At 35.1% G+C, this 14,179-nt stretch overlaps 1 protein-coding gene across 1 annotated transcript in view; it reads right to left on the reverse strand.

Moving 5' to 3' along the window:
* The window catches only part of PLCH2 (phospholipase C eta 2), a 974,668-nt gene that overhangs the window by 221,664 nt on the left and 738,825 nt on the right, over window positions 1-14,179 (reverse strand). The window contains exon 10 of the mRNA XM_053690349.1: window positions 1,219-1,390. Coding sequence (XP_053546324.1) covers window positions 1,219-1,390 — 172 coding nt within the window. The remainder of the gene's footprint in view (window positions 1-1,218; window positions 1,391-14,179) is intronic.

The following is a 14,179-nucleotide window of genomic DNA, read 5'->3' on the forward strand; positions in this document are numbered from 1 at the left end:
GTGTGTGTGATTTGTTATCTTTATACATACATTGTGACATATAAATAAAAATACAAATCTAAACTTACAAATACAATTTTTTTGGAGATATATTTTTTTTAGAATACAAATCTTTAATTACAAATAAAATGTTTTTTAGAAGAACAATCTTTTTTGGAAATAAAATTTAGTTTTTTGGAAATACAATACAGGTTTTTTTTCTTTTGGAAGTACCATTTTTTTTTTTATAAAATTACAATGTCAAAAATAAATGCTAGCTCTCATTTTGCTAACTGACTTGTATTTCCAACAAAATTGTACTTTTAAACACATAAAAATGTTTTATTTGTAATTAAAGGTTTTTATTCTAATCATAAACAATTACACACACTTGCCTTTTTGACAGCAATCTTATTATATAGGAACACACCCTGCAGACTTCTAAAGGTTAACCCTTCTATATACCTGTCCCTAATTGGCTTTAGCAGATAACTGCATAACAATATTAACGACAATGGCTAGACTTGTCTTTTTCACAAGCATGTCTGGATTGGCTCTTGCAAATAAGGTGACTGGTGGGTGGAGTTAAGCTATTGAAAAAAAATGCAGCAAACAAGATGTTAATTTGTTTTAAAAATGTTAAGATTTGGCTGATGTTAATCTATAGCATCGCTACAATAATATTTTGTAATTAAAAGGTGTTTAGTGTCCTTTTAAATTGTAACTAGATATACTGAGAACAGCAAGTCTTGCCATACAAAAATTAAAAGGACAGTCTACTCCAGAATTTGTATTGTTTAAAAAGATAGATAATCCCTTCATTATCCATTCCCCAGTTTTGCATAACCAACACTGTTATATTAATATACTTTTTACCTCTGTGAATACCTTATATCTAAGCCTCTGCAAACTGCTCCCTTATTTCAGTTCTTTTGATGGAAAAGCATTTTAGCCAATCAATGCTGACTCACATGAGTGAGCACAATATGATCTATAATACACACATGAACTAGCACTGTCTAACTGTGATAAACTGTTACAATGCAAAGAGATAAGACGCAGCCTTAGAAATTAGCATATAAGCCTATCTAGGTTTAGCTTTCCAAAATGAATACCAAGAGAACAAAACAAATTTGATAAAAAAGTAAATCATATTTAATATGTTTGTTTAACTGCTACTTTGTCATAATCATCATAGATAAGGAATCTCTAATATAAACAGTAATCTTAAAGATTTACCTTTACTAATATTTTGCATTTCAAGCATTCTGGCGAAGGCAGTTTAGTTAAATCCCCATTCATGACCGTATTTAGATTTAACTTGTCCCCTAAGATTTCGATCAGATACTGCGCCATTTTCTTCTGTTGCACCACACTACAGTGATTTTCAATGGACAAAATTACAGGATATCTGCCAGGAAAATACATAATTAAATACATCAATAAATAAATCAGGCATTGACATATCCATCCAACAAATGTATTAAATGAAACTGATACCTAAAAAAACATAAGTAAAAATAGGTTATCTTGAGCTCAAAACATAATTCAGAGAGCACATACAGGCAGCCCGCCGGTTACGAACAAGATAGATTCTGTAGGTTTGTTCTTAAAGGGACATGAAACCAAAAATATTTCTTTCATGATTCAGATAGAGAATACGATTTTAAACAACATTCCAATTTACTTCTATTAAATAATTTGCTTCATTCTTTAGATATCCCTTGTTGAATAGCAATGCACATGGGTGAGCCAATAACAAGAGGCATCTATGTGCAGCAACCAATCAGCAGATACTGAGCATATCTAGATATGCTTTTCAACCAACAATATCACGAGAATGAAGCAAATTAGATACCAGAAGTAAATTGGAAAACTGTTTAAAATAGCATGCTCTGTCTAAAGCATGAAAGAAAGTTTTTGGCTAGAATGTCCCTTTAAGTTGAATTTGTATGTAAGTTGGCACTTTTTTTAGGTGAAACTCTAGCCAAACATTTTTTTAGTTTTGGATAGCATAGGGAAAAGTTTGTTTTGCTATCTGATAATTGGATTTTGAGTTATCCTGGAAATAAGTATTGGCGATAAACCTCTACTTTCTCTGTTTGTCTGTAACCCAGGAACTGCCTGCACATATTTTAAACAACTTTACAATTCATTTATATTACCAACTTTGCTTCAGTCTCTTGGTATCCTTTAGTGGAGCAGCAATGCACTACTGGGAGTTAGCTGAGCACATCAGTAAACCAATGATAAGGGTGATAATGTGCAGCCACCAATCAGCAGCTAGATAGACACTCCTGAGCCTGCCTAGGTATGCTTTTTAACAAATAATACCAATAGAATGAAGCAAATTAGATAACAGAAGTAAATTGGAAAGCTGTTTGGAGTTTTATGTTACTTAAACCACATATTTTAGATATGTTGCATTCAATAAAACATATTGTAAATACTATTTGTTGTACAATAAACCCTTTAAGGACACAGCTTTCTGTTTGCTCAATAGTTTTATGACGGAAAAATTCCGTCATATGTCCTTAAGAGGTTAAATGCACATACAAAATAACATGGCAAATAGAAAAAAACAACAGTGAAATAAAAAGGCTATAGACTCTTAATGACAGAAAAATGTCTACTATTCAATTGTAACTTACCTTGATGTAGGTTTAAACATCATACATTAAATACATATCATATTCATTATAAAAATAATTATTGTTGCTTTCTATGAACTGCCTTTCACCTTTTACAACAAAGGAACATAAATGTGTTGTAATAATGTAGTATAGAATGTTATCAGTCAGCAAGTGCTCATTTATAACAGTGTCTAACCCCAGAATGTTATCAGTAAGCAAGTGCTAATGTATAACAGTGTGTCTAACCCCAGAATGTTATCAGTAAGCAAGTGCTAATGTATAACAGTGTCTAACCCCAGAGTGTTATCAGTAAGCAAGTGCTCATGTATAACAGTGTCTAACCCCAGAATGTTATCAGTAAGCAAGTGCTAATGTATAACAGTGTCTAACCCCAGAATGTTATCAGTAAGCAAGTGCTCATGTATAACAGTGTCTAACCCCAGAATGTTATCAGTAAGCAAGTGCTAATGTATAACAGTGTCTAACCCCAGAGTGTTATCAGTAAGCAAGTGCTCATGTATAACAGTGTCTAACCCCAGAATGTTATCAGTAAGCAAGTGCTCATGTATAACAGTGTCTAACCCCAGAATGTTATCAGTAAGCAAGTGCTCATGTATAACAGTGTCTAACCCCAGAATGTTATCAGTAAGCAAGTGCTAATGTATAACAGTGTGTCTAACCCCAGAATGTTATCAGTAAGCAAGTGCTAATGTATAACAGTGTGTCTAACCCCAGAATGTTATCAGTAAGCAAGTGCTCATGTATAACAGTGTCTAACCCCAGAATGTTATCAGTAAGCAAGTGCTAATGTATAACAGTGTCTAACCCCAGAATGTTATCAGTAAGCAAGTGCTCATGTATAACAGTGTGTCTAACCCCAGAATGTTATCAGTAAGCAAGTGCTCATGTATAACAGTGTGTCTAACCCCAGAATGTTATCAGTAAGCAAGTGTTCATGTATAACAGTGTGTCTAACCCCAGAATGTTATCAGTAAGCAAGTGCTAATGTATAACAGTGTGTCTAACCCCAGAATGTTATCAGTAAGCAAGTGCTCATGTATAACAGTGTGTCTAACCCCAGAATGTTATCAGTAAGCAAGTGCTCATGTATAACAGTGTCTAACCCCAGAATGTTATCAGTAAGCAAGTGCTAATGTATAACAGTGTCTAACCCCAGAATGTTATCAGTAAGCAAGTGCTCATGTATAACAGTGTCTAACCCCAGAATGTTATCAGTAAGCAAGTGCTAATGTATAACAGTGTCTAACCCCAGAGTGTTATCAGTAAGCAAGTGCTCATGTATAACAGTGTCTAATCCCAGAATGTTATCAGTAAGCAAGTGCTCATGTATAACAGTGTCTAACCCCAGAATGTTATCAGTAAGCAAGTGCTAATGTATAACAGTGTGTCTAACCCCAGAATGTTATCAGTAAGCAAGTGCTAATGTATAACAGTGTGTCTAACCCCAGAATGTTATCAGTAAGCAAGTGCTCATGTATAACAGTGTCTAACCCCAGAATGTTATCAGTAAGCAAGTGCTAATGTATAACAGTGTCTAACCCCAGAATGTTATCAGTAAGCAAGTGCTCATGTATAACAGTGTGTCTAACCCCAGAATGTTATCAGTAAGCAAGTGCTCATGTATAACAGTGTGTCTAACCCCAGAATGTTATCAGTAAGCAAGTGTTCATGTATAACAGTGTGTCTAACCCCAGAATGTTATCAGTAAGCAAGTGCTAATGTATAACAGTGTGTCTAACCCCAGAATGTTATCAGTAAGCAAGTGCTCATGTATAACAGTGTGTCTAACCCCAGAATTTTATCAGTAAGCAAGTGCTCATGTATAACAGTGTCTAACCCCAGAATGTTATCAGTAAGCAAGTGCTCATGTATAACAGTGTCTAACCCCAGAATGTTATCAGTAAGCAAGTGCTCATGTATAACAGTGTCTAACCCCAGAATGTTATCAGTAAGCAAGTGTTCATGTATAACAGTGTGTCTAACCCCAGAATGTTATCAGTAAGCAAGTGCTAATGTATAACAGTGTCTAACCCCAGAGTGTTATCAGTAAGCAAGTGTTCATGTATAACAGTGTCTAACCCCAGAATGTTATCAGTAAGCAAGTGCTCATGCATAACAGTGTGTCTAACCCCAGAATGTTATCAGTAAGCAAGTGCTCATTTATAACAGTGTCTAACCCGAGAATGTTATCAGTAAGCAAGTGCTCATGTATAACAGTGTCTAACCCCAGAATGTTATCAGTAAGCAAGTGCTCATGTATAACAGTGTGTCTAACCCCAGAATGTTATCAGTAAGCAAGGGCTCATGTATAACAGTGTCTAACCCCAGAATGTTATCAGTAAGCAAGTGCTAATGTATAACAGTGTGTGTCTAACCCCAGAATGTTATCAGTAAGCAAGGGCTCATGTATAACAGTGTCTAACCCCAGAATGTTATCAGTAAGCAAGTGCTAATGTATAACAGTGGGCCTAACCCCAGAATGTTATCAGTAAGCAAGTGCTCATGTATAACATTGTGTCTAACCCCAGAATGTTATCAGTAAGCAAGTGCTAATGTATAACAGTGGGTCTAACCCCAGAATGTTATCAGTAAGCAAGTGCTAATGTATAACAGTGGGTCTAACTCCAGAATGTTATCAGTAAGCAAGTGCTCATGTATAACAGTGTCTAACCCCAGAATGTTATCAGTAAGCAAGTGTTCATGTATAACAGTGGGTCTAACCCCAGAATGTTATCAGTAAGCAAGTGCTAATGTATAACAGTGTGTCTAACCCCAGAATGTTATCAGTAAGCAAGTGCTAATGTATAACAGTGGGTCTAACCCCAGAATGTTATCAGTCAGCAAGTGCTCATGTATAACAGTGTCTAACCCCAGAATGTTATCAGTAAGCAAGTGCTCATGTATAACACTGTGTCTAACCCCAGAATGTTATCAGTAAGCAAGTGCTAATGTATAACAGTGGGTCTAACCCCAGAATGTTATCAGTAAGCAAGTGCTCATGTATAACAGTGTCTAACCCCAGAATGTTATCAGTAAGCAAGTGCTCATGTATAACAGTGTGTCTAACCCCAGAATGTTATCAGTAAGCAAGTGCTCATGTATAACAGTGTGTCTAACCCCAGAATGTTATCAGTAAGCAAGTGCTCATGTATAACAGTGTGTCTAACCCCAGAATATTATCAGTAAGCAAGTGCTCATGTATAACAGTGTGTCTAACCCCAGAATGTTATCAGTAAGCAAGTGCTCATGTATAACAGTGTGTCTAACCCCAGAATGTTATCAGTAAGCAAGTGCTCATGTATAACAGTGTCTAACCCCAGAATGTTATCAGTAAGCAAGTGCTCATGTATAACATTGTGTCTAACCCCAGAATGTTATCAGTAAGCAAGTGTTCATGTATAACAGTGTCTAACCCCAGAATGTTATCAATAAGCAAGTGCTCATGTATAACAGTGTGTCCAACCCCAGAATGTTATCAGTAAGCAAGTGCTCATGTATAACAGTGTGTCTAACCCCAGAATGTTATCAGTAAGCAAGTGCTAATGTATAACAGTGTGTCTAACCCCAGAATGTTATCAGTAAGCAAGTGCTCATGTATAACAGTGTGTCTAACCCCAGAATGTTATCAGTAAGCAAGTGCTCATGTATAACAGTGTGTCTAACCCCAGAATGTTATCAGTAAGCAAGTGCTAATGTATAACAGTGTGTCTAACCCCAGAATGTTATCAGTAAGCAAGTGCTAATGTATAACAGTGTGTCTAACCCCAGAATGTTATCAGTAAGCAAGTGCTCATGTATAACAGTGTGTCTAACCCCAGAATGTTATCAGTAAGCAAGTGCTAATGTATAACAGTGTGTCTAACCCCAGAATGTTATCAGTAAGCAAGTGCTAATGTATAACAGTGTGTCTAACCCCAGAATGTTATCAGTAAGCAAGTGCTCATTTATAACAGTGTCTAATCCCAGAATGTTATCAGTAAGCAAGTGCTCATGTATAACAGTGTGTCTAACCCCAGAATGTTATCAGTAAGAAGTGCTCATGTATAACAGTGTGTCTAACCCCAGAATGTTATCAGTAAGCAAGTGCTCATGTATAACAGTGTGTCTAACCCCAGAATGTTATCAGTAAGCAAGTGCTAATGTATAACAGTGTGTCTAACCCCAGAATGTTATCAGTAAGCAAGTGCTCATTTATAACAGTGTCTAATCCCAGAATGTTATCAGTAAGCAAGTGCTCATGTATAACAGTGTCTAACCCCAGAATGTTATCAGTAAGCAAGTGTTCATGTATAACAGTGTCTAACCCCAGAATGTTATCAATAAGCAAGTGCTCATGTATAACAGTGTGTCCAACCCCAGAATGTTATCAGTAAGCAAGTGCTCATGCATAACAGTGTCTAATCCCAGAATGTTATCAGTAAGCAAGTGCTCATGTATAACAGTGTCTAACCCCAGAATGTTATCAGTCAGCAAGTGCTAATGTATAACAGTGTGTCTATCCCCAGAATGTTATCAGTAAGCAAGTGCTCATGTATAACAGTGTGTCTAACCCCAGAATGTTATCAGTAAGCAAGTGCTAATGTATAACAGTGTGTCTAACCCCAGAATGTTATCAGTAAGCAAGTGCTCATGTATAACAGTGTGTCTAACCCCAGAATGTTATCAGTCAGCAAGTGCTCATGTATAACAGTGTGTCTAACCCCAGAATGTTATCAGTAAGCAAGTGCTCATGTATAACAGTGTCTATCCCCAGAATGTTATCAGTAAGCAAGTGCTCATGTATAACAGTGTCTAACCCCAGAATGTTATCAGTAAGCAAGTGCTAATGTATAACAGTGTCTAACCCCAGAATGTTATCAGTAAGCAAGTGCTCATGTATAACAGTGTGTCTAACCCCAGAATGTTATCAGTAAGCAAGTGCTCATGTATAACAGTGTGTCTAACCCCAGAATGTTATCAGTAAGCAAGTGCTCATGTATAACAGTGTCTAACCCCAGAATGTTATCAGTAAGCAAGTGCTAATGTATAACAGTGTCTAACCCCAGAATGTTATCAGTAAGCAAGTGCTCATGTATAACAGTGTGTGTCTAACCCCAGAATGTTATCAGTAAGCAAGTGCTCATGTATAACATTGTGTCTAACCCCAGAATGTTATCAGTAAGCAAGTGCTCATGTATAACATTGTGTCTAACCCCAGAATGTTATCAGTAAGCAAGTGCTAATGTATAACAGTGGGTCTAACCCCAGAATGTTATCAGTCAGCAAGTGCTAATGTATAACAGTGGGTCTAACCCCAGAATGTTATCAGTAAGCAAGTGCTCATGTATAACAGTGTGTCTAACCCCAGAATGTTATCAGTCAGCAAGTGCTAATGTATAACAGTGTCTATCCCCAGAATGTTATCAGTAAGCAAGTGCTCATGTATAACAGTGTGTCTAACCACAGATTGTTATCAGTAAGCAAGTGCTCATGTATAACAGTGTGTGTCTAACCCCAGAATGTTATCAATAAGCAAGTGCTCATTTATAACATTGTGTCTAACCCCTGTGAATTTGTTAAATTAAAGCGATACTGAACCCAATTTTTTTTCAGATAGAGCAGCAATTTTAAGCAACTTTCTAATCTACTCCTATTATCAATTCTCCATCATTCTCTTGGTATCTTTATTTGAAAAAGCAGGAATGAAAGTTTACTAGCCAGCCCATTTTTGGTTCTTTGTCCACGTCATGTTTAAAAATACCTCAGTAGCTCACCTGATGTGCAACTTTGTCTGTGTTTAACCTTTCTACAGGGTCTTTTTAAAACATAGTTACTAACAAGAGGTTTTGTTTAAAGGGATTTGAAACCCAAAAAATTTTATTTTATGATTCACATAGTGCACATGATTTTAAACAACTTTCCAATTTAATTTTATTATCTAATTTGCTTTTGTTCCCTTAGTATCCTTTATTAAACAGAATACCTAGGTAGGCTCAAGAGCAGCAACGCCCTATTGGGAGCTAGCTGCTGAATGGTGGTTGTCCATATATGCCTCTTGTTATTGACTAACTGGATCTGAAGTTCATTGTTCCTCCAACAAAGGAGAACTAAGCAAATTTGATAAATTTGATAATTGAACTAAATTTGATAATTGAACTAAATTGGAAAGTTGCTTAAAATTGTATGATCTTTCTGAATAATGAAATATAAAAAGTTGGGTTTCATATCCCTTTAATAATAAAATGCTTTAAGGAATTAGACCACATTATGATTACGTTATGACTTTCAGTAGCCTACATTGTAGATTTGATGTAATATACAAGTAATTATGATTTCATGAAGAGATCTCAAATAAAATCATATTCATGATACAATCTAAGTATCTATTTTGTATTGATTTATTGATTATACTCTGCTGTGCGAATTCATAAAAAGCTATATTAGGCTGTCAAGATTCTAGTGCCCATTGCTATAAATTTAAATAGAAATCTTAAAGAAGTGCAATTATTAGGGCTTCAGGTTTGGATAGTTTTATAAAGTCAGTTTAATGACATTGCTTCTACTCTATCAAATTGGTAACTGGAAATATGTCATGTGCGTCATACTTTCCATTAAACTGAATACGGAATGAGACTAAAATTGATTGAGAGCAATAGTCTCAAGGACTATCGAGAATTTTAAATGTCATGACGTTATTGATTTGTTCAGAAATAAGATTTCTTTCTTCCACACAATTGGACTTAATTTCAGTCCATTACATTTTTTCATGTGACAACTTAATATTCAAATTGGGTGTTCATTTTAATCTTCTATGGCATTCAGATGTATTAGTAATGTCACTCTCTTCAGGGAAATGGCCAGAATTAAACTTTATATCAAATCTCTCTCTTTTTCGTAAAATCCCTTGTTTATACGTGACTCTTTCTTATGATAGCATACCAAAGTAGGCAAAGGAGTGTGCACATATCTTAAAGGGACTCAAAGGGAGTCAAAATTTAACATTAATGAGTGTGTATTTTTAAAAACTCTCTTCAAATTATTTGGATTTTAAAATTGTGCACACTTTTCAAGGCCCCAACTCCTACTGAGCATGTGCAGTATTCATAGAGTATACATGTATGAGTCTGTGATTTGTTGATGGCTGTCACATGATACAAGGGGCAAGGGAATGCTAGGAAATTTTTTAATTTGTCAGAAAAAAAAAATCTACTGCTCATTTAAAATTCAGATTAAGTACTACTAATCGTCTATTATTAATTTATTCATTATGAAATTTTACGGTATTTAAAGGTCCTTTGGGCATTTGGTGCCTACAGCTGTGTGCAACAATGTTATACAAACAGCCTGCAGAGGGAGTCGTAGATGCAGCAGGCAGTGCTAACTGACAGCAAGAAAGACTCACAACTCTGCCTTCACTTACTGAAACTACTCACGCTGTTTCGGTGTTTCCCATGAAAAGATATATGCACTTTCAATTTATGTTCAGTCCTTTTTTTATTTTGTATTTAACAGTGCCTCTAGCTAAACAGCTTAGCTAACCATAGAGCTTTACCATTGTGACTGAAGCTAATTTACTCTTAAGGGGACACACATCGGGTGAGCCAATAAGATGAGGCAGATATGTTATATTAATATACTTTTTACCTCTTTGATTTCCTTGTATCTAACTGCCCCCTTATTTCAGTGTTATTTACAGACTTGCATTTTAGCCAATCAGTGCTGACTCATTTGTAACTCCAAAGGCGTGAACACAATGTTATCTATGACACGCATGAACTAGCACTGTCTGGCTATAAAAAGCTAATAAAATGCATTTAAATAAAAGCAGCCTGCAGGGCCTTAGATTTAGCAGAGACTTTGCATTTTAAATATTATAAAATATATTAATATAACAATGCTGGTTATAATTACAGCAATATTCACTTTCAAAAAGCTATGTAAACAAGGGTCTGCAAGAAAAATCAACCTCCCATGGGGGGTGGGGGGAGAGAGAGGAGAGAAATGAGAAGAGAGATAGAGAAGATAAAGAGAAAGAGAAAAAGAGAGAGAGGGAGAGAGAGAGAATAAATAAGTATAAATTTAAATAATTTATGATGTAAGCAATTAGAAAGTTCATACAATTTTATAATTAAAATCTCAAAATCATTTTTTCCAATAATAAATTAATATTCTGAAATTCAAAATTTAGTGGGGTAAAATATTCGTGGTTTAAAAATGGAAATTAGCAGGTTTATTACCATGTGAACTAGGCATGTGCAAAAAAGTTGTTTCAAAGTCAAAATGGGGTTTTAAAAAGGTCAAGGATGCCGGGGCAGGAAATTAAAAACAAAACAAAGAACAGCTGCTGGAAATGCCAATTCTGATTAAATGGAATTCTCCTGTCAATAAAGAATTGGTGAGCTTATAGTTTTGTGAAGCCAATCGAAAACCACATAATTACTCAGTTTGCAAATTGTTCTTCACTATAATGGCCTTTTAATCGAAAACTCATGATACTTTGCACTTCTAATTGACTGAATTGGACCCAAGTGTCTGCAATACAATCAGTGCCACCAAATAAATCCATATTTGCAAGACACAAAAGTAATAATTTTTTTATTTTCAGATTCATGGTGAAGGAAGTTGTAGTGAAGCTGTGCTGCAGAATAACATGGGAGTTTACTAGACATCTAATCTCTCATATAAAATAATAGTTATTAATAGCCTAGTATTTACCAACATTTTGAACAAATTTTGATAACGTCATGATATATTGTTAGGAAGTAACATTGTATGGTATTACATATAAAAGATATGGTTTAGTTACAGAAAAATCAGTTAAATCAACTTTCTAGTGCAAAAAACATCTGCCCAAGGTGCTTATGGGGAATGTGGCTGCACCTCACTGATGAGACCCAATGAAGGCCGAAACGATTGTCTGTGCTTGCCATGTTCATTGTTCAGAGAGGGATTGCCTGGTATTTTGGGGCTGTACTGACCTTGTTGGGTTGGATCAGACTGATATACTTTAAGTATTTCTTTGTGAAAAGCATTATTGGACTAAAAGAGGCTGGTAAATCACCACAGAACAAGCTATTGAGTTGTTTGTTCCTGATAGGGCACTTCTCTTTCTGTATTTGCACAAATAAAAAGCTCTGTTTTGTTAGAGCATTTTATTTTTAAAGATTCTCTTCTATATTTACAGGCCAGATTACAAGTCAAGTACAAAAATGCAGGCAGTATATAGAGAGTAAACATCGCTGGAGTGCAATCTATACCGCTTGCATTTTTTCGCTGGTTCCAGAAGTGTGTGGTAGTATAGTGCTACATGATTGATGCCAGATAGGTAGGTGCATCATTTTCCTAAAATAGATTTATATCAGCCCTGTACTAAAATTATTGTTATATAATGCTTGAATGCAAAGCCAATATAACACAAACATTCCACTCAAATAGTGCAGTTTTGGGTTCTTTGCAATATAATTTCCATGTTTTTAAATGGCAAGTGATAACACTTAAAGGGACAGTATACTATAAAATAGTTTTTCCCTTAATGTGTTTCAAATTACTTTATTTACCAGCTGCAGAGTATAAAATGTATGAGATTTGCCTTTTTAAGGCTTATTTGTGTATATAAATTAGCTGATTTTGTGTTTTGAAGCCACATCCTAATAAAATGGCTTGAGCTTGTAGGTATAATCCGATCTCATTACTGTATCACATTGTGTACATATACCTGCTTCTTTATCTTATATCTGTCCATAAACCAATCACCAAAACTTGGAGAGAACAATGGAAAATTAACATTTTATTACCTTATCTCTTCTATAACCCACTGGGAGTGTAATTTCTTCTACTGGCTGTGTTAATACAGCTTGGTCTTGAGGCCTAAAACTTTCAGAAAGGATGGGGATACCACAGGATAAATAAACTATTTTATTGTCAATATAAGGTTAATTGAAATACTTGTGAACAATGTAATACACTCCAGCAGGTAAAGTGGATCACTGGGAAGACATTAAAGGGGAGAATTTTTTTTGAGTAAACTTAAGGTACACTAAAGTCAAACTTAAATTTTCAGGATTCAGATAGAACACTCAATTTTAAACAACTTTCCAATTCACTTTGATTGATTATCAAAATGTGCACAATCTTTTAATATGCACACTTTCTAAAGGAATCAGCTCCTATAGAGCATGTGCAAGGTTTCACACTATATACTATATGCATTTTGTGATTGGCTGATGGCTGTCACATGATGCGGGGGAAAGAATAACTGAATTAACTTTGAAATTTATCCAAAAAAAAAAAAAAATGACTACTCATTTGAAATTCAGACATGGTTTGGCGTTTTTTTATTATGTATTTTTAGACTGTGCAATTCTACTGTTTTTAAAGCCCCTTTAACAGCAGTTTTTCAAAAACATTAAAAGAGAAAGTGGTATTTCAGATTGCGTGTGAGCGCAAAACATGACTGATGACTTAATATTAGTGCAATAAGCTTCTACCACTTCCCATATCAAGTATAGAATGCACTATATAAGTATTGGACGTATTAAAAATGCTTTGGTTAAACATTGTAACCAAGAACTTGTAATAAGCAATTATGCATTACTGATTGGCCAAGCACAAGTATAAAATAAAGCACCGCACATTATCAATTGCTCTCCACTAATCTAGGCCTATGTGTTTATAAATATATATATATATATATATCAAATTTTTACCCTTGTAAAATGCTAATTTAGCGCTAAAGGAAAATACAGTCCCTGATTGGTGCATACACATGTATGCCTGTTTCTCATTTGCATTTAGTTTTATACTAAAATGTCCAATTAACAATTAAACTATACCCCAGGATCTTCTGGGACTGCCATGGGTGGAGATAGTTGCCTGCTGTCCATCCTGAGACTTCCACGTTAGATCAAATTCAAGGTTTCCGGGGACTGCCCCAGCGCTGGAGAAGACACACCTGACCCAACCCAACCTTGCTCATGACACACCTACTCTGTCTACAGCACACACAAGACCCAGCCCCTCTCATTCTGCATCTCCACCTAACAAACATAGTATATACTCCGTATTCTAGGGAAATGTAACAAACAATACTTTTAACCAGGGTGTGTATATCCATAAATTACTGAAAATGTCATAATGAAACAATCTTATGTTAATAACAGAATTTCAAATAAAAAACAAGCTACTCTCTCTTGGTCATCTGTCAAAAAAAAACATTTTCTGAATTAGAAATTAAATATTTAGCAGATGCATAAGAATTTATATTTCAACTGTGAATACAAAGTACAGCCAGTGTAATAATTTGCTGAAGTATTCATTGCATCATGTAAGACTGAAATGTGAATCTTTTCCTCTCCTAAAGCAAATTAGCCTATTTTAATAGCTGTGTTTATGCATTTTCAAAAGTTTTCTGAAGCAGATTTTACCATATTAATATGGATTTAGAGAAAATTTTAGTTATCTAAGGAATTCCCTTTTTTTCATTTTTCAATTTCTTTTGAACTATGCAAATGCACAGGATAAAGTTTACACAGAACAAATAGTAATACAGGTGGCCCTTGTTTTACAAC

Source organism: Bombina bombina, chromosome 8 (assembly GCF_027579735.1).
Source record: "Bombina bombina isolate aBomBom1 chromosome 8, aBomBom1.pri, whole genome shotgun sequence".
NCBI lineage: Eukaryota > Metazoa > Chordata > Amphibia > Anura > Bombinatoridae > Bombina > Bombina bombina.